Below are 21,849 nucleotides of genomic sequence, written 5' to 3'. Positions count from 1 at the left end.
TACCGGGTGTTTCATTTTAGCTGCACCAAATTTTTTTAATTGCCTGTGGCAGGTAGCACAATTAAAACCTTTGATCTAAACTACTCGATGATGCGGCCATTACTGCCACGAGAAATCAAAACGCCTAATTGGATAAGTGGCATAATTACGCTAATTAACTTTTTCATTAATTCATGTACAGCACATCTTTCAATCTGCGAATTATAGCCGATAAGTTCGCAAGGCATATCCACTTGGAACGAATTCTCAGGACTGAACCAGTTTCGAGATAATTTTCCAAGTGTCCGACGAAATGCACTGGTGTTCCAGTTACTTTTGCTCTTCAATGCACAAAACAGCGTTTTCCTCAAAAAGTTAACTGGAACGCCCATGCATTTCGTCGGCCACTTTGAAAATGAATATCTCTAAACTGGTTCAGTCCTGAGAATTCGTTCCAAGTGGATCATATCACATCGAGGCTCGACTAATCGCTTGATCAGTGGGACAACATGTCACAACTTTAACAAAATTAGGACAACAAGCAAAGCATATGCAATGGCAAACAACTGCTGCATCGAAAGGAATACAGCATTGAAAAAAAAAATGTGGACCTGCACAGGCTTTTCTTTTGTTCTTTTTTCTTTAACTATGAAAACAGTTTGCCGCAGCAGCAGTAGCAGAGGGGCGATTGTTTTCAAGGGAAGCCAGCCATGGTGTCAACAGGCCCAGGAGTGTCAATGCTGATGTGACAGCTTTAGCCAGGGCATTCAGTAGAGGAGGTCACGAGCAAGGGTCTTTGCGTGTCCTAAGCCACAAGTCAGAATTTGCCAGTCACCTGTCTGTTCGTTCTTTCTGAGACTCTTGTTCACGTTGCCAGCTGAATTCGTTGTGCCATGAACCACCAACTAGATCAGACACAAACCGTTCCATGGTATACGCTTGCATGCAGGCTTTGATGCAGTCAGTGTTCTCATTGATCATGCTGCCACAGTATGTACGTAACAGAGAGGCTTCTTGCTTTGTATGAGAAGTCACTGAACTCGCTTTTGTCAAGACAGCTTCTCAAGCATGGCCTCGACAATTCATAACCTCCACAATCACAGATTAGGACATTTATTACATTATATTTACAAAGGCACTGCCAGATTGGCTCAGTTTAGGAGCTCAGTTTAGCAACACAAAAAAAAAAAAGGTAATGCTTATGAAAAGTCACAGTCATCTGACGTGAACGACAGTCATGAGGATTTCTAAAGAGATGACGTGAAAAGGGGAGAGTCAGCCACCCTTGTGATAAACATCAGCAGTTGCATCTGGATAGATATCTCCATGGGGCTGTTGGTAACAAAGAAGCCAGGAACACCAGCTTTTTCCAAGACGACTTGCTGTTCACTCACCTGTGAAAGTAGAATGCCATTACCATGCCGAGTTTCCCAAAAAATGGTGACTGTGGACAGCTTTAAACAGTGCTACTTACAGGTAACTGCAATGAAATTTCACCTTGGCAAAATCGGTTACAAGTGAGTAATATATACCACTGAAACAATCTTGGCAAAGCTGCACGGCTGGTAATTTCCTAATTTTCTTATTAAACAGCACCTAAGCAGATGACGCACGCTTGTGATGACACATGGTGGTTAGCGGATATGCCATAAGTCCCAGCACTTCGCCTCCAAGATTTTTCAGCACAGCACGGGCAGCACCTAATCTTGGAGGTCATGCCGAGGAACCACGTGTTCTAGGTCATGTGTCACTTCTGACAAGTGGTAATGGCGGCGTTTTTTTTTTTTTTCTGTTGCGGTATCAAAAATGTATATTTTTGCAAGCTTTTTATGATGCTTCCACTAGTGCTTCAACGTAAAATTTTGTGCGAAGGCTGCTCTGTATCAATGCTATCTTAATGTAGGCTTTCTACACAGTCGTAAATTTCATTGCATTTGGCATAAAATTAATGGGTTACTTTGAATGAATCATTGTTAAATGGTTTGTCTAGCCCATTTAACATCAACTGTCTCTCTGGCCCGAAGAATGAGCTACAACAAAGCAGACATACAGTGATAACAAAGGTCACCAAAAATCACAGCACTTTGACACTGAAGTGTGGCGAAATTTAAGACCGCTCCCCAGTGAAAACAAAGACGTAAACAGTTTACAATGCATTCTTTATTTGGATACATTTATGTTGCATCAGTTTCTTGAACTAAGGCTGAGGGAAATGCAACCTAGTCAGAAAGTACCTAGTATTCCTAGCAAAGGGAGCTCACAAGCTCCTTCGGCAACCAAAAGGAGTACTCTTATTCTTGGCTCACTTCATTTGTAGGTGAATAAATAGCTGCTATATAAGTTTACCTTTGATACCAATAAAAAAAAAAAAGAAAGAAATATACTGCGGAATATAACACTTCGAGCATGGTTTGAACAATTTTGTTCTCACAACTGTCCTACTATGCTCATGTGTTAGTTGGACACCACTTGGAAAGCTTTTGGACATTCATTTGCGAAATTTGGAACAAGCCATTAAAATATATATATATATATATATATATAGACACCACTAGTATAAGAAAGATGTACACCACTGGTCATGAATCTCTGTGCTATGTGTTTTGCACAACTGAGTGTGTTCCAAGAAACGCTAGAGTCTTTCATAGTTGCTGTCGAATGTTGAGGCGACTCGGATGCCACGTGCGAAGAAGAGACACGTCTACCCGCTTGAGCATCGCAAGATCAAGTGCGTTTATTGCCGCGTCACAATGCCGGCCCCAACACAGGCGGCGCCACCAGACAGCTCATAAAAGCATAGGTGGCAACCACAACAGTTGCCTCACACCAGAGCTTGCAGTTATTACTGTCCTGCCTTTGTTGAATGAATTGTGCAACTTCAAAACAATCCAAAGTGAAACTGGGGCTACAAGAGGTGCCATAGTGAAGGGCTGTAGGTCAATTTAGAACACCCCGAGTTGCCGATGTACGCACAATTCTCTAAACAAAAGCATTTCTGCATTCTGCCAGCACCAAAAGTGGCCGTAGGAGAAGCAAATGGCAGCTGCGGCCATAGACTTAGCAGTAACTCACACGTTTGTTAAAGATACCAATCTATTCAGTGAGTGGTGACATTTAGCAAGTAATGCTAAACAACACCAATCTTTTGATGGAGTAGATATTGTTACGAGACTGTGCGCAATGGGACAAAGATGACGTTGACCTTTAGGGTGAAGACGACGACGATTGAAGAGATGGTCTTTCCGCCATCTTGGCAGTGCTACAGCTCGCTGTAGATATTTTGTAAATATACGCAGTGTAAATACGCAATGAACTTGGAGGAATAATAGCATTCTACCTCTGCTCCTAATGATCACCTTTGTCTGTCTTTGTAGTGTTAGACCTGCTCACACTGTGATTAACTCTGTGGCAAATTTATGCCCGCACTTTTTTTGACGCTCTGTTGGAAAAATTTCAGGCTCACCCCTGCAAGGGGCGTGCCGAAATAGCTAGTTAGAAAAGTAGCTAAATAACTAGTAGTTAGACAGCTACTGGAGAGATAGCTCATACTTAGAAATAGCAAGCATTATCCTCTTCCTCTTCCAAACACCATGCCCACTGAGCCATCGCAGAGATTTTCCGGCTTTTCTTCAGGCTTACAACACAAAAGATACAAAGGTGGCAACGTTAAAATGAGTGTCTGCTCTGGGCTTTCTTATAACTGAAAATATGTATGACTGGCTTCTTTCTGAAATTAAGAAAGTGCAGCCGGACATTTAGAACTAGCATAGGTACAGACGTGAGCAGCCTTGTCTAGAACGTGGGAACGGCGGCTTCCGGGGCTCTTCAAAGCCAGCCAGCGACATCTAACGGTAGTTGCTGGGCCCAAACATGCCCAGCACCTACCGTTAGACGTCGGACCCAGCAGCTAGCGTTAGACGTCGTTGGCTGGCTCCATAGAGCCCCGGAAGCCGTCGTTCCCGTGTTCTAGACAAGGCTGCTCCCGTCTGTACTTTCAGATGATGTCCACAGCATGTCTGATAAAGAATAATGCTGCTAACTGACACAATGCTGACGCAGAGAAAAAAAAATTTCGATAGGCGAGTCCCTGCATAGTACAGTGTAGACCGCTTATAACGTAAGTCGTCGGAGTCACGAATATCTGCACTATACGCGGTACCGCACTATAACCAAAACAACGATTTTCAAGCACTGCACGTATGCAAAACATGTAGACCAAGCATGTAGACGCGCTTTGTACTATCACGCACACATCGCGATTACATTTTCGCCAGTGAGCTGGTGAAAACATAATCGCGATGTAGCCTGTGCTCTTCAAGCTCGACAGCTTTGCACTGAGCCAACACGAAACAACTGTTTGCCGCAACCGCTGCGGAAAAAACTGTGACCGCTATCGGCACGATTACGAACGGCGACTTTGCGGTACTGAAGGCACGCGCCCGACGCACGCACCGAGTCTGGATGAATTAACTACCATTCACGGCAACAACTGCAGTCGAAACCGCGGTCGCTATCTATGCGATCATTGATGGCGACTACGCAGTTTTCTAGCCACGCGGCCGACGCGCGTACCGAGTAAAAACGAAACTACTGTTCGCCGCAACCGCTGCGGAGAAAACTGCGGCCGCTATTGACGCGATCGTGGATGACGACTACGCAGTTACGAAAGCACGCGGCCAATGCGGTGTTATACGCGGCAGTAAACGCAAGAATTCCGGCTTTAAAGACACAAATAGGCTCAAAGCGTTCCGGCGTTGCTATCATTCACGTACGATTTCAACTGATGGCTGTGGCGATGCGGACTCCGCCGTTTCGTTTCGGTTGGACGCTAGCGCCGTTCTTGCTCTTTTGCGTCGCACATTTGCGGTGCTCCTCGCTCACCAAAAGTAGTCCGGATTAACCGATGTGCGACCAAATAAGTCCGAATTAACAAGAGTTTGATTGCATTGAATAATGCGTACGCCCGCCGGCAGCATGCATCCTGTTGAGAAGCGTGCTCGCTGCCGCCCTTGTGGGCGAGATTTTCCCGCGGAAGCCGCATTATAACCGGTACTTTGTTTCACGCGGCTGCACTGTAAGCGGTATGCGTATACATGGAGTGCTATGGGAAAATTAATGGGAGTCTGAAAAGACCGTACTATATCCGGTCCTGCACTATAAGCGGTTACGTTATAAGTGGTCTATACTGTACCAAGCAGGTATGGACAACAGGCCTCAGTCTCTTGAGGCCCTGTTTGGTATGCTATATCTTGTATTGATGCTGCCGAGGCTCAAAGGTCAAAAGAAAAATAGTGGTAGCAGAAATTAAATGTGTAATTGAAACTTGTGCCATGTGAAAGCTGAAACGACATTAACACCACAGCATGCACCAAATTCAAGGGGCTTAGGTAAGGAAGCAGAGCTTGAGCTAAAGAATAACCCAACCTGACACAATCTGCTTATTGTGTCACACACACACACACAAAAAAAGAAAATGAATGAAAGCACAACTGACGCACACAAGCAATGTATTTTGTTTCAAAGTGCAATGTATGCTGGAGGCCTTGCTAAAAAGCTACAGCGACTTCGGCCTGTTTTTTTTTGCAAGACAGCCCGACAGAGGGAAAACAACAACAAAACTGAAAGAACAGCCTTCTATAAAACAACTGACATTGCTCATCAACAAGCAATGGAATCAGGGTGTTGAAGCACATTGCAAGGCTGATATCCTGACTGATATCCCGTGGTGCTGTGGGACAGAGTTAATGCTTACTTTAGGGGTGTTCCAATAGTGATATTTCCTAATCAAATATTGAATACTTTCAATTTTTTTACAATACGAAAATAACAGAATTCTGGAGGCCATCCAGCCAAAAGAAAAGTTCCTAATCGAGTACTGAATATTTTCTGATTTCTAAGCAATGCGAAATATAAGATAATACTAGAGTCCATCTGAAAAAAAGGCTTAATTAGATCATTTGACACACACGCTGTCATTCATAACTGGACATCCGGTCAATAAAGGAACTTGTTTACGAAAAACAACTGAAAAGTGATCGTATTTGGCGCACCATCACAATGACAGTAACGACACACATAAAGAGCAGGTCAGCAGGTTCACATAGAGGGCTGTGGCCATTGGTGGAGCAGTGTTATACAGTAGCAGTATCAAAGCAGTGCACACCATTTTAAAGGGATGCAAACATGGTGAGAGCATTCATATAATAAATTGCTCCCTCTAAATTGAGAAGACAAATTTGTAAGCTGCCTAAAGATGAGACATCCTTGTTTTAATGTCTGGAAATTATCAAGCAGAACTTAGTAACTTCATGCATTTTCTCAGCAACTGGTGCCTCTGTGCAGCAACCAGGGCCAGTATTTTGTAGCGATGCCTTTCCGGTAATAATGCCTTTCCGTGCTTATCGCACTTTGTCAGTGGTCAGAGCGACGGTCCGCTCGCGTTATCAATGGGATCAGCCGGCTGTGAGCTGTGGACTGATAAGGCTAGTATAGAATAAGTGATAAGGCATCACTACAAAATCGCTGCCCAGAGCTCCCCTGCGGCAGAATCATTTGGACCAGTCACTGCTCGTTTCTGTCTATTCCAATTAATGTCGTTATCCCTGACATTTGAACTGAAATTAATATCTCACAACTTCAAATACAAATCAAATAGCTACCATCTATTTGACTTGCATAAAAAATTTCAAATATTCACACACCCCTAGTTTATTTTGATGTCTATGCTGCTTTTGTTCACTCTAAGAGTTGCATTCAGTAAGGCCATTGTAATTATTCAAGACTATGGAATGAGAAAACAAGTGGCAATAGCTTTGTACTCACAAGTTGGTCCAGCTGGGTGATGATCCTCATATCGACACGGGTGAGCTCGTCCTTGTGCATCTGGTCCAGCGCCTGAACATAAGGCATTAAAATTATAGTGGCAACAATAGCTTGCTAGGAACATCTCGCAGCATATTATGTCCGGAGAGGATAGACCCATGCAAATATAAAGTGACCACCAGAAACTCTATGAATAAAAGATAAAGGTAAGGCTATGATAGTAATGCGCACTAACAATGTGTAACAGAACTGCCAGCCATAGGTCTAAAATAAATTATTTTGCCACATGCCACATCACACTTTAGCTAACTGCCCTGCTCCGAGGGGAAACCGAATCTAGGAGACACTGTAAAGATCAATGTATTCTTGATAACTGAAACTACACACTGCTTGTGACATCACCCAAGACAACTGATGCTCTCAACAAAAACAAGGCTTCAGAAAAAAGATGCATCACAGCAAGTGCCACATGTGAGCCTATTTGAATGTATTGGCCCTCGGCCTTTCCATAAGACATCACAGTTTGAAAGCACATGCCTTCTGTTATCTAAGAGGCTTTGGGCCCGATGTGCATGCCACAGTGGCAGCTACACTTTCTTATACTAATACATACATATATTACACAATTGTGCACGTACACCAGGTGATATTTTTTTCTATATAAACGACCACACACTACCGGGATACAGCTGTAATTCAACACACAGTTGATAGAGAAAACGAAGGAAGATTTCAAGGATCACTTGCCATACTTCAGCTCTTATTCAACAAGCATAGGATGCATACAAAATTAAGGGCAATATGATGTGGGCATTACGATCGTGTTTTGGATTACATCTACAATTAACTACGGAAGAGTCATGGTGGCATGGCGCCAGATGCTTCACCCTTGTTAAGCGATAGAGATTACTGGCTTTTGATCTATCAACCTCTTTAATGGCCATGTCAATTTGGCACAGAATTGGATATTAATGCTGCGCATAAGAAACAGTGCATAACAGGATTAGTCGATGTTACATCATGCAAGTGATGACGAAATCAGTGTGGCTTCAAGTGTTCATTCCGGTGCCACCTCTCTTCTGCTTGGTATTCATTCCTGAAGTTTTGTGTTCCGTGTTACTGGTGTCCGATTTGACCTCTGCAGTTTCTGCGCCCATTCCTGAATAATAATCGCTGCATGCAATACATTAGTAGTATGTCCAGCATAGTATGATAATAGATAATAGAGATAATAATAATGAGATAATAGTATGTCCACCATCAGGATTGGATAGAACCTTATCTTACAAGCAATTCTAGTGTGTGAGCTTTTAATGAATAAGGGCCCTAATCTTTCAGGAAAAAAATGTAATTACAGGGCCTAGCACCCAGGGCTCTTGATTTTGGCCACGTGATTTTTTAATTTTTTTTTATTGAGCACCCCATGCTTTTTAAATAACCATTTTTGCATTCTGCCATCATTGGAATGCGGCTGTAGTGGCTGGAAGTCACACCCACGTCCTCAAGCTCAGCAGTAGAATGCCATAGCAACTAAGCCATTTAATTCTGCCTAACCTTTATGATGCGGCAATATCCCTTGGTTTACTGCGATTATTATTTAACAGCCTTCTTTGTCGTCAGAATAGGCATGCCATATGAGGTAAATAAAGGGAATTTCTATGGTGCCGAAAGTAAACAACAGGGCTTAAATATGAATGATGTGATGGCTGCATCATCAGAAAGCTAGTACAGTTGAACCTCGTTTTAATGAGTACACATCTGAAATGGAAATATGTTCCAATATTTGTTATAGGTACATATTTTTACTTTGTTACATCCAATAATTTGTCATATCTGTAATACCAAGGTTCAATTGTAGTAGTGTAATATTGCATGTACACCGTGCATTGCCCTAAAAAGAACTTTTTTTTTTAATGCACACACCTTGGTTTCTTTCTCCTGTGCCATGTCGATGAAATCAGGGCTCTGCCCTCCAGCCAGAAGGAGTGCTTCTTTTTGTTCTCTCTGGCGCCTAAGCAACTCTGCTTTAGTCTCTGAAATGCAAGCAGAAGCATGAATAATTTTCATCAAAAGAGAATAATGGCCTTGTGCTCCCTTTTACCAGTTAAAGATGCAAAGCTGCTTCCAAGCTACCACTTATTGTAAAAAAGAAAAAAAAAAGGGGGGGGGGGGGGGAAGGGAAGCCTCACTGAGCTTCAACCATTGAAGCTCTTGCCATTGTTGGTCGCATAATAATTCGCCTATTATAAAATACCAATCCATTACATGTGGACTTTGTCCCGTTCTTGTCTTGCGCTGTTCTTCCTGCAACTCATTATTAACCAGTGCACATTAGCCGCACAAAGTTCGATGTACGCTCAGTGTTTTCTTTGTTTTAGTTCACTTTTCGTGTTTATGTAAACAGTTTCTGTTCTATTATTGCTTTGCCGCCACCAATGCCAAAACGAGGAACCACGGTACTCTCAAGCCATTACGGCTTTTATAGAAAGCTGTTCAAGCTATCCATAAAACCGTGCTCACCGATAGAAAAAGCCTCGCCTGCTCCTACTCCCCCAAGCTCCGCCCACCTGCGTAGACACTGTGTGCAATTGTGCCCGTGGTAGGATTGTGACGTCGTTGACGACGTCACTGCGCACCAGCTGCTCTCCACTCCGCTAAGATCCACCCACTTGCCTAGACACTGCGCTCGCCTCGCCAGAGCCCCGTTTGGCGGGAGCTGAGCCTGGTAACAAAGAAAGTATGCGGCTCGCATGCACTTCGCAACGTCTTCCACGATGCCATGCGGTAACAGATGTGGATGCGGAGCTTGGTCGTGACGTCAGCACTAGTATAAAGCTTGGTGTTGCCTTGCTATACTGGCAGTTGTCATGTCAGGAGCGTGTGCTGTGCCTTTGCTTCGCCATGGGTAGACCTGAACAAACTCCAGACGAAGAGGTCGCATATAAACAGCAGCAGCGTGCTGCCAAGCTGGAATATGCTCGAAGACGTTGAGCCGAAGAGGCTGCTGCCAAGCATTGTCGAAAAGCGGAACAGCCAGAATATCAATGAATAGCTAATCGATAATCGACAAATAATCAATAAATCCCGGAAAATGCTGGGGATGACTTGGTAGTGCTTAGCCTAGCCCAAATACGTGGCCAATACCTTGCGATAGCCAATCAATATTTCGCTTGGTCGCCTTCCGCAATAGGCTTTGTTGTGATGAACCAATAACTGAATGAATAAAAGTAAAGAAGTTTCTTTTCTTTCTTTTTCTTTTTTGCTTTTCAAGTATACAGACACATTCAACTAGGGTGGCTAGAATTGGGAGGTGTGAAGACCACGGCGCCGCCACCATTGCCTAGCAAGGCCCTGTTGTGCATTCCTGCCGCTGGGAGAAAATTCGGCACTTCCGGCCACGGCGCTGCGCGAGGTATAATAGCTTTCGTGGTCTGTGTAATGCAGCCCTGTTATTTTTTTGCGTTTCCTAATTAATTCTTCAAAGTAGGTGGTGTGATCTACTGTCGCTATTCCTCGACATGCTCTGCAGAATGCCGTCAACGACGAAGAAGAAAAAACGCAAAGGTGGTGTTTTGTGCCAGGTTACAACAAAACTCCGCTGCCGCATTCCACCATTAAATTTTTACCGGTCTGGCACTGTCCCCTCTGTGTCCTACCTGCCAGGAACCTGAAAACATTGATCCCTTCCTACTAGCATGCCGTCGATTTAGAAATCAGAGGAAGAAACTCGAGTTTTCATTCCAAAAATTGGGTATTTCTTTAACTACTCAAAATAGCCTCTCCTTCGGGGCTTCTTCATTGGGCTTTAACCACAGGAACATCTGCGTGGCCATTTGCCATTATCTCTGTGTCACAAAAAGGCTACCATGTTCATTCTCATTGGATAGCTCATTAAATCGCTGTTTGTGTGTTCGAAATTATACTAATACCACCACAAAATCATTTATATATAATTACAATTACTTTTATTTATGTATCTGTAGGTAAATCTATTTCCTAATTATCCCCATAAACATTATACTTCACCCTGATTTACTTTTTCGTTTAGGTTTTTCTCTGCCCCCCTTACCTTTAAAATTTAACCGCCGGCTTCTTGGCCGATCTCCCGTACTGAATAAGCGCCACAAGTGAGGAACAAGCCTCAATCTGCCTGTACAACCTTATTCAGACGCTCGAGGACAGACTCACTCGTGCATTTAGCACTAAACGACTGCACGCAAAAGTGGTCAAGGATTTCTTGCTTCTAGCAGCCAATGTGCTACAGATTGGCTGCAGGGAGCATTCCACTGCCCTAACAGAATCGGTAGCTAGGTTTTACTGCATCACACAGGTTCACTTTTTGCTCAGAGGGTTAAACCAGTGTGCTACTCGCATCAAAAGTCAAGAGGGTTAAGCCGCAGCTGTGGTTTGTAAAAATGTGATGCTCTGCAATGACTGTGCTATTCGCAATAAACTTGTATTAAGTCACCAGCACCAGTGCCTTGTACCTTTTGGAATTTTTTTTACCACATTCCTTATATCATGCATTAACTTCCTCGCTTTAAATTACTGTTATAATCGCAAATATGTGACTAATGTGCGGGCGTCACATTCTAAGTTGTTCCAACGTGCTGGCCTTCCACGGTGTTTCCTATGAACTGTACTTTCATCAAGGCATAAGCAGCATAAGGGCAGCCAACCTCGGCAAGAGGTGGCCGCAAAAACCCTGGACTGCATCGGCTGCGTGGTTGGTGCTCGATGTTTCTATGTGTAATAAGAGCAGTGAAACATTTCATGAAATTCTGTCAGCATCTACAATGCTGAATACAAAATACTCGTCAGCATCGAAAGCATTCAAGCAGAAAAACTATGTGCGGGCCAAATCATTTGCCCGCCCGGAGGTATGCCGACGCCGCGAGAAACGATGGGCGCCCTAACAGCGCCCCTGCCGGCAGTGCCGTCACACGGCAAGGACGCGTTTTTGGGCCAGCTTCCAGAGGATGGTCTTCACACCTCCCCACTCTAGCCACCCTCCTAATTCAATAAAAGCATCATCTGCCATGGTTGAGGGGCTATCGCATTTCATTGCCCAGCTCGAGGTCACATGTTCAATAACCTGCTGCATTCCAATGGGTGTGCAATGCAAAAGCACTCAGATTTAAATTATTAGAATTAAAAAATCTTGCATTCATAAATTAACCAGAAGTCACCTACTATGGTTTCTCTTAGAGCTCAGCTGTTGCTTTAAAATATTAATCAAAAAGCACTGCCAGCTTTTAATGGTACTTTATTTTGCCTTGTTAGTATCAATGACACTTTATTTAAAAATAGTTTGTGAAGTAAACTACTGTTATATTTGACAATTTCCACTCACTTTAGCCTGTAGAAATTTTCCTGAATGCTTTTCAGAGAGAGTGAGATATTACAGAACTGTCACAACCCTTCTGGCATCTGGCATAGAATTAAAATGGGACAAGATGGACAACCCGTGAGACAGACAACTGATGGGCAACACGCGCGAGGCTCTCAATTCTGACCATTCTGACTTCCTAAAAGCATACCGGATTAACGGAGGACAAGTGTTGTTACAGTCCGTGCCTGTCAGAATTCAGGGTTGAATTACAGCTGGTGATCAAACCTGTGGCATCATGTCTAGAAATGTGACACTACAATCATGTTTAGCCACAGTTGTGGGTAAAATGCGCAAGCATTATGCACCCTAAACTCAACTGAAATAGCTGAACATATCTGTGTTAACATGCCATTTTTAATTTGTTTACATCAGAACCCCACCACATGCACGACATATATACAATTAGACACACATTTAGCATTCACAAGGTGGCACAAGGTTCATGAAATGGAAAAACGGCATTCGCAAGAAACCCAGTAACCTTGTAGCTTCATGCCGAAGATACCAATATTCCCTTAAAGGACATACAAAGACAGCAGAACTCTGGGATTTTACTGTGCCGGATGCTAAACTCTGTTTAACAGGAAGAAGGTACAAGTCATAAACGTCAACATGTAACGGCTCACACAACCTAGTTCTGAACACTAAGTCAGTGGTGAATACTGGACTGACCCGCATGTGACTTCAGGACGGTTCTGCGCGTCTCCATCAAGCTCTGCTCTTCCATCATCTGGATGTCCTTAAGGCCACGGACAATGTCGATGACAGTGCCATCCAGAAGAGAGTTGGCGAGGCTTGATAAAAGTTCATAAGGAAGCCGCTGCTGACAGCTTCTGAATGCAGTGAACAAAAAAGTGGTGCAAGAGGCAAGCAAGAAGTGGTTATTAGATGTGAACGGACAACCAAACTATAACAGCAGTAAGGTTAAGGTTTAATTTATTTATAAACAGAACTGATTATAAACAGCTAGGCCAAGTTTTTTAAAGTGAACAAGCTCTTGCGTGGGAACGAAAACTACTACAGAAGTGTAAATTGGCCACTCTACTACTGAAGGTCAGCATGCGTGAGTGAGGTACAGCTCTCAGCGATTGAAACGCGATACTCAGACCGCATGGCGGCCGGCGAGCGTTGAATGTTCGTTGAGGTGCCGAATTTACAATGCATTACAAACACTCGCTTTTATGTGATACAAAAATACATCAGCTGGGTGTCCCCAGCGCCCACAGGTGGCGCAAAAAGTGTCAAGCAGTCAGGCGCCCCGAGTAACGCGGTTCAATTGCTGAGTACTGTATGTATCTAGTAACGTTGGTAAGTACGTTGACTCAAAAGTCATGGCATACTTCTCATCATGAAAGGGCACGGTGTGTTTAAACTCCGTACCTGTACAGCCTTTGATGTGCACATATCCCACGCCTGCTATCGTTCTACTCCTCGTTACTCCCCAAAATGAAATTGGATAATAAGATAACTTTTATGAATGTTTTCGGGAGTGCAGTGGCGGACTTACAGTGGCACATCTTTGGCCATTTGCTGGAGCTCACTGAATAGCGCATAATGCCTCTGTTGGAGGCGTTCTTTTTTGGCCAGGTCATCAGTCAGAACATTGGTTAACCCAACGTTAGAAGCTGAGGCCCCTGCACAGGACAGGGGTCCACTGTGAGTCAAGTAGTTGTTCATTAAACGCATACAAAACAAATTAACTCATGCAAGTATTATGCTGGCTAGCAGAAGCTAAAACCTGGTACACCAATGTTGACGGCTGCGATAAGGAAAGCCACTGAGGCCAAGCTGAGCCTCCAAAGCGGCAGGCTAGCATTTTCTTTTTTATATATAATGATCATGCTCACAACATTAGAAAACGTCAAAATTATGAAAAGTTAGGTATGTGCAGACGCAAAATATCAAAGCAAAAGCGAATTCTTCGTTAGCTTTGTGAGGGAGCATGGCTACGACCCACGACCTGCGTTGACTTGCCGTTGACAACTGGCTGATACTGGCTTTACAACATGGCGGCCTTAGGGAGGCGTTTTTCAAGCTAACTCAAGCGTTGACTGCAGGAGACTTTAATTACTATTTATCTCGTGGATTTCATCCGTGTCATCGTGGTAGCACGAATGTTTAGTTTATCTGGCGAGTAGCAGTGCAAGCTAGGTGTTGGTAGGCAGTCGCCTGACGCAATGGAATGTTCTTCACGGACAGCGTGTTTCATAGTGCTCCTTGCAAGTTTTCTGTGTGTCGAAGGAGCCCTTAGCAACCGACGTTCAGTTCCATACGCCTCTTCTCAGAGAGCCCGTGTCTGTGCCGCCCGTGAATATTGACGACGTCCCCGATGACCGGCCATGGGAGAACTGCACGAAACTGCTGGAAACAATTGCCGAAGTGACATCACTGTTCGAGCTATGCGCTCTGATGAATGCCCAGCCATTCACAATGTGCATGAACTGTGCTTCGCTGTACGGGAACGCTATTGGCATCTTCTACCAGCTTACCACTAACGTAAGGACTTTACTTCCAACGAATTCCTCTCACAGATCGTAGCGTAGCCGTACCCTGTTTAGGTTAAGTAAGCAAAGTCTTGAAAGTAATGCAATTTTCTATTCGTGCATACGACATCTCAACTACATAATTTCATTTACTCTTGTTGCCATGCACTGGTAGCAATCTGAATCAGAGTGCTTCCATATTGTGGCAGGAGAGGAAGTTGAAGTGCCTAACTACAGTAATCATAAGCCAATAGTTTGTTGGCTTCTTATGATATTATTAATAAATCGGACCTCTCGGTTCCCTTTCTTCTCGTTAACTACAGTACTGTATGCCTTCGCTTATTTTCAGACTACAGATCCGGATACACGGCTATGCCGGCACCAGTTTTTCTCGTCCGCAAAAGTGTCCATTGTTGACAAAACCTTTACTCACATACAGGACCTCTGGAGAAGTGCCTCATGCGATGGTAAGGTCGGCAACTGCTTAAGAATTTTTAGACGCGCACTTCACTGTTGAAAGTGTGTAACCTCGTTGCCTCTTGTCAACAGGTTGCTATCAGAATCCTGTGGTAGGCCGCACCAACCATACGATACGCAATGAAACGCTCATGTTCAACAACAAACTGGCTGCGATGAACAAATGCATTAACCAATCTGAAGTGGTAGGTGTACCTGTTCTATATTCACCTGTTGGCACTGAAACTTTTTTCGTCGTTTTCTTGCAAAACATGCAGCAGTCCAAGAACATCACAGACTTATGTGTGACTTGTGAACCACCGTACAGGGATCTCAACAACTTTTACAACAGTCTTGTCCAAAAGAGCAAGGATGGCAACATTTGTTTTGACATGGTTGATGCTGTAAGTAGCATTCAAATTGCATGAGCTGTGATAGCATGCTGATAAGTTAATTTTTTCATCCACATAATTAATTTTCCGTGAATAATCATGGTTATGCTGGAGTCAAAAATAAGCAGAAACTCAACTTGGCTACTTTCTACAATTTTGCTGCATGCTAACAGCTTGATTGTGTGGAAATGCCTTAAAATCTGATGTCATCAGCACTGTGATTTACACTTGAAAATTAAAAAATTAAAGCCGAGCTTTCATCTTTTCTACGAATATTCTACCTGTTTCCATCAAAGAAATGGAAATAAAACATGAAAAAGTACTGTGGCTGCTGTAATTAATATTCAAACAAGACAGAAGTCCACAGGAAGATTAAGGCATCAAATTTTTAGCAGTGGTCAAACAAGGAATGTCATTTGTCCTTGTCAGGGCAGCATCTGTGTTCTTTTTTTTTTTTTTTTAGAAGCATTTGTGTACACCTAGCTCATCTCCCCCACTTTCAGTGGGGCAGAGAGGAGGAGAGTAAGCAGGTGCTGACGGTATAAGTATAAGCAGTGCTGACGGTATAACTAAGAAAAGCGATGTGACATGGTAAGGGGGGGCTGGTTGTTAATGTAAAGTCACATGGAAAAAGCTAACTTCCTATGTGGATAATGAAAGAGCATGACAGAGGATTTCATGCTATTTAGAGCATAAGAACCGAGAGCACTTACAAGTGTAAAGCAAAAGGTGCACCCTAGGCCTAAACTAACAAAGTAAAAAAAAAATGTAATGAAAAGCATACATACTCACCAATGTCACATTTTTAAACTTTATTAATCTCTATTGGATACTACAGTATATACCCATTGTTGGAAAAGTTACAGTACCTATTTGGTATTTCCTTTTCTATGATATTCAAACTTAAGAAATGGGTGTTGAGTCGCTTTGTGGGTGCTCAGAGCAGACATAATTTTAGAGGGGTTTCTATGTAAGCTCATTAGATGGCAAAACTGTGTTTAGCAACCCACTGTATGGCTTGTTGGTACATTTGTACCAAGACCAACAAGCCGACGTTGGACAAGTTGGACGTTACACGAGCCAAGCCGTTACACAAGCCAAGTTGGACATTACACAAGTGACCTGATGGACACAAATTCCAAGCAGAGAGCAACATTAAGTTCTGTGTAAGGCTAAGGAAAACCCCCTAGTGAGACATAGAACATAATCCATCAGGTATATGGTCGAAGCATTATCGAGAAGCTGTTTATTATAGGGTTGTCACATGGCACACTTTTGATCTGATCGCAATACAAATTTTTACGCTATTGGCTTCTTTGCGCAAGCTGCGAAAGGGAGCCGATAGCAGTCGAGGAATTCGGATCGGGCTCGAGAAAGTGGCCGTGTGACGCCAGTATTAATGGCACCAAAGGTGTTGGGAGGGCAGAGATTTGGCGCAAAATGATCACAGAGTCGGTCTCCTGTGCACATCACATAACACTGCAAATGTGGAATGCGTGCAACAGTTACCACAGGAAAATCACCAAGTTACTGTGTGCATAACATCAGAAGATCTTAAATTGAACAGGGATATGTGTTACCAGATATGCAAATATTTAGGGAAACAAACTGAATGCAAAAAATTGTCTCTCACACCCTGACAGACAATCATAAATAAACCAGGTGCACAATTTTGCCGCTGAACTTTCGGAAAGGGACAGAAGTTATCCCACATTCATGTTAAGCATCATTGTAGTAAATGAAAGCCGGTGCTACCTATATGACTCCAAAACAAAGCGCCAAATGGGGAGGTCACAGTTCAGCTGCCTCTAAAGAAAGTAAAGTGACAGCCATCGAAATCAGACACTGTTGATTGCATTTTTTTATGCTAGAGGCTCGGTGCACCATGAATATCTGCCTGAAGAAGAAATAAACCAACACTTATTCATTGACTTGCTAAAATTTTGGCATGAAGCAATTCAATGGTGGCATCCCGATTTGTTGTCATCTGTACAGTGGTTCTTGTTGCACAACAATGCTAGGCCCCACACTGCTGTATCAGCCTAGGAATATCTGGCCAAATGCTATATTCCAAATCTACCATGTCCCCCATATTCACCTGGCCTGTTGCCATGTGATATTTCTTCTTTTCCCTGTGTGAAGTTGTCACTGAAGGGGAAGCATTATGAAGATATAGCAGCACTCTAAGCTGCTGTGACTAATGTGCTGAAGAGCATCGCGGATGGAACTATCTCTACTACTCTAACCTTCTGAAACAGTGGCAGCTGTGCCCAGGTAGCCAGGTAGACTTTGACAAGATCTAGTCATTGGTTTGCTAGTTGAATTATTTTTGATGAGCTCAGGGGGGGTCCTAGAACTTTCCTGACAAAGGTTCTACTTAGAATACAACTTAAGAGCTCTTGAGTGATTACTTGTGCCGTCAAGTTCTTAAACCTTGTTGGAGTCTGTTCTTATTAGGAGATCATTTTAAAGGGGCATGAAAGAGAAGAAATTATTTGGGCTTTGTTAGTAAATTATTCGACTACAATACCAAAAAATCCGCTCTTACAGTAAGAGGCGTGATAAGCCAGAAAAGGAAAACGAAAGACTGGTAGCGATGCTGCCATCAAGTTACCACAACAGCTCGCTATCATGTCGTGGATTTTGACAGCACCTGCTGGAACGTAAATTTGTTATCAGTAAAGAAGAATTACGTTGTATTTCAAAAGAACGAAGGATTGAACTTGGCAAGCTTCAATAACGTTTATTGAGCCACAACAGCCCATGTACGAAAAAATAGTTCAAAAGTTGCAACGTGGCATTTACATACTGGTGCTTGGCATTGCAAACAAAATTTAGAAAAGTTGAAGTTCGGCCAGCATTTTTTTTTTTTCAGTAATCGACCTCCTACCACAATATTAGCAAAAATAGAGTTTGGAAGAATAGTTCATCTGTCTCAATTGATTTAGTGTTTCTCTATAAGCTTTAGGGCCCGTTCAAAGCGGCAACTCGCAGAGGTCATGCGACCGGTCACTAATGGTCATTTTGGTCGAGAAGCGACGGTTTTGAGTCAGTCGCTTGCTGCTCAATTTTTCAGTTGTGCAACTGCAGTCGCAGTCACATCTGTGGCGCAGGAGCAGGACATCTGTGTACGTCGACGCTTATTTTAAGTGGCTATGGCAGTGCAAGCAGACATGAACAGCATCAATCGCAAGGCATTTCGGTGTGCTATGAGCAGGCTGTGCTTGCTGGTGTGACGCCGCGAGCTGCTCCTTGGTCGCAAGTCACGGTCAGATGTGCAACCTCTGTCAAACACTGGTTCGCTGGTGTGAATGTGCCCTTAATGTATTGCACTTTGTTTACACTTACAGCGCTACATATTGTGAAATCTGCTTATTTTTTCTGCTGCCATGGTTATACTCGTTACTATCTACAACTGTTCAGTTCTCTGGGGGATTTTATAATGCAATGACTTAAAGTATTTTCTTTGTTTTCATTGGAAACACGTACATCTGTAGCAGAACAGAACAAATGTGCAGGCGATGTGTCTTCCCAGTGCTTTTTGTTCACCTTTGAAGAAAGCTAGCAAGGCATTGCGCTTTGCAGATGAACGCAACTCGGTTCCTGTGGAGCTCCCACCTCTGCTCGGTGCACCACTACCAGAACACGCCAGCCTTTGTCGTGGCCGGAGTAGTGGCACTTCTGGTGACCCTCTTTTATGGTGGAGCTGCCACCATCATCACTCCGCTGAACACTGAACTAGTCCAACGTTAGTCACTCTTATTGTCTGTTTCACTGAATTTGCTGTATCGTCTAAAATCTGCTGTTGCAAATTTCGCTGCTTATCACTCGCAGCAAGTGGCTCTGTTGCAATGCACCATATTCTTTCAGCATGGCTTTTGTTGTTCACTGCTAACTTTTGTTTGAGTGCGAAATGTATGCATCTGTTTCATATGTGGACAAAATTTTCTGTTTACTGTGCCGGAAGATTTGTCGCCACATGATAACTGGTCTTTTTGAAGCTTTCTGCACTGCACTGAATATGTAAAAGCTGTGGTTTTTGTTATTGGGTCGCTATTTCCTCGTGATATATCCCTTTTGAAGCAAATTGCATCACATTTGGTTTAGCACACATGTCATATGTTGGGAACACATAATGTGCATGTTGATGATTTGGAGAGAGCAAGGTGCAGTAATTCTTTATGAAACTGTGCGTGTGAAAACTGCTTGAATAAAAGCTTTGTCACACAGCTTGGCAGCTGTCACTGATGTGAAGGAAGCATGTTTATGGGAAACTTCTATAATACACAGCAATTTGTTAAAAAAGAAGAAAAAAGGTGTAAATATGGTTTGAGCATTGGTTGCAATCCAGATACCTTAACCACTGCTGCTTTGATTTCTGGTGCTGCAGCAATTATTTCCTGGTGCAGCTCTTTTTTTATGGTAGTTTTGCACTTATAGCATAGCCTGCATGATTGTAATTAGATAACAAGAAATACGTCATAGTCATGAGACTATTTGTTGTTGAAAGGCAATGGTCCAAATTATATTTGCAAGTTCTTTGGAATTGTGCTCAGCAATGTTACTGGAACTCCAAATCGAAAGTCAGTGATAGTAATAGCATGTGCAGGACCATGTCAAGGGCTCTCTATCCAAAGTGTGGACAATTTTATGTGCCACTGAGGCATTCAATGGTGCTTCCATTGTGTACAATACAGGGAGAAAATAAACTTGGGTGGATCCAGGGCAGCCTCCACTGGGGGTCTCCTCATCAAAATATACAGAAAAGAGAGTCGTGTGGGGGAAGCGCTAAAGTGCCAGCACTCGGGGGGGGGGGGCGCTCCCAGGGCCCCCCCTCTGGATATACAAGTGAATCTTTCTCACTGTTCTTTGGCGACAACAGTTTTATTACGTTGCAATTTGCTAAAGAAGCAGAGCACATGTGACAAGACCTTCTCTGTGGGTAGTATACTAATTAGCATTACACCAAGTAGTACAGTGGTTTGAAAAAATGGGAAGTAGAAATGTCATATCAATGTCACATAAGTGAAAATGTTATATGTCCATAGTTTTACTGTGCAACATTCCTGTTTAACGCTTTGTTTGTATAAACTTGATTAAAGGCTGCCCTAGCATAATTGTTGTAAAAGTAAACATATATTCCACCTAATCAAGTGTATGGCTCCTAGAGTATGGTCATCTTTAGGGGGCGCTTTGTGCTAATTTGTTGTGTGTGTGCATGTTTTCTTCACCAAAAGTATTGGATGAAATAGTTGCTCATTCGTGTAATCGGTGATTTCAATTTGTCTTGAAAAGGTTGCATTCTTTCTCATTGCAGCTAAACGTCTGTTGAGGCGAAGATCACGTTATGGCTCTGCATCACCTGGCAGCTGCTCCCCACGAGCCATGTCATCGTGACGCACATCCTTGCAGTCTTCCCGACCGTTAGGGGCAGCATATCTGCCTCCGTTATCTTTGAGCGTGTATATATTATGCTCAATTATTGAGCATGTATTTATTAAGCACTTGGTTGATTTACGTCACCCTGCTTTTTACATCTTGTGCATCTGCTCCAAGCAGGGTGGCAAGCTTTAGACAGCATGTATATATACATATATACACACAATGTGTTTATGTAATAATGTAAATTTTCTACTAGTTTTTAATGCATATTTGCCTGTTTTATGGTTGTTTCTATAAGCCTGTTGAATAAAGAATGTTTGAAGTCAAGTTTCTATATAAAAAAATTTTCACCTGCAAGTCCTATATTTTTTCGCATTGCAGCTTTTCAGTCTTGCTTGCGAATGGCATGGATTGCCAAAAACAAACTACACTTGTCATCATGCGAATATCACGACTAGTTGGCCGTGCATCTGCAACAACAGAGAATCGGGATGGAAGGAAGATGCAACTCATAGTGTTAACAACCAATATAGTTACTTAGAAAAAAGAAAATGTAAATATAATGGTGAAAACCAGCCCAATATAACTGCTATGATAGAGTTGTCAAACTCGTTTTTGGTCGTGCAGCATTTAACTTGATACTTTGTGTTCCTACCAATATTGTGTCTGAATTATGGTGTGTGTGCTGAGGGAAAGCATCCGTTATTCAGGAAGAGTTACGTACATTCACGATTAGTTACACTTCTGGCATAGCAAAACAACTACTGTTACCATGACAGGAAGCTTGGTAAGCCAGAAAAGATAGAAAAAATGAAATACAATTGGCGATACCACCATGAAGTTCCTGCAACAGATTACCTTCACTATAGGTATCAATCTTTTCCTGCAATATGGATGAAATTTCGTAAAAAGGCAATTTGCCAACCCAAACTTCAACGTAGCT

The 21,849-nt window shown here is 42.9% G+C and overlaps 2 protein-coding genes across 2 annotated transcripts; one reads left to right on the top strand and one right to left on the bottom strand.

The window, feature by feature from the left end:
- Nucleotides 1-1,076: 1,076 nt before the first annotated feature.
- LOC119460876 (protein DGCR6-like) lies at nt 1,077-13,950 on the bottom strand. Its single transcript, XM_037721989.2, has 5 exons — nt 13,701-13,950; nt 12,866-13,026; nt 8,725-8,834; nt 6,802-6,873; nt 1,077-1,373 (listed from the first exon to the last, which is right to left on the bottom strand). Exons 1-5 carry the CDS (start codon nt 13,877-13,879, stop codon nt 1,227-1,229), a joined length of 669 nt encoding a protein of 222 aa, XP_037577917.1. The 5' UTR covers nt 13,880-13,950; the 3' UTR covers nt 1,077-1,226.
- Nucleotides 13,951-14,177: 227 nt separating this feature from the next.
- On the top strand, nt 14,178-21,236 carry LOC119460875 (uncharacterized). Its single transcript, XM_037721988.2, has 6 exons — nt 14,178-14,689; nt 15,026-15,143; nt 15,226-15,338; nt 15,411-15,536; nt 19,110-19,272; nt 20,842-21,236. Exons 1-6 carry the CDS (start codon nt 14,603-14,605, stop codon nt 20,919-20,921), a joined length of 687 nt encoding a protein of 228 aa, XP_037577916.1. The 5' UTR covers nt 14,178-14,602; the 3' UTR covers nt 20,922-21,236.
- Nucleotides 21,237-21,849: the final 613 nt, after the last annotated feature.

This window comes from Dermacentor silvarum, chromosome 8 (genome assembly GCF_013339745.2).
Source record: "Dermacentor silvarum isolate Dsil-2018 chromosome 8, BIME_Dsil_1.4, whole genome shotgun sequence".
Classification (NCBI taxonomy): domain Eukaryota; kingdom Metazoa; phylum Arthropoda; class Arachnida; order Ixodida; family Ixodidae; genus Dermacentor; species Dermacentor silvarum.
This window is presented reverse-complemented; position numbering and strand designations above follow the sequence as displayed.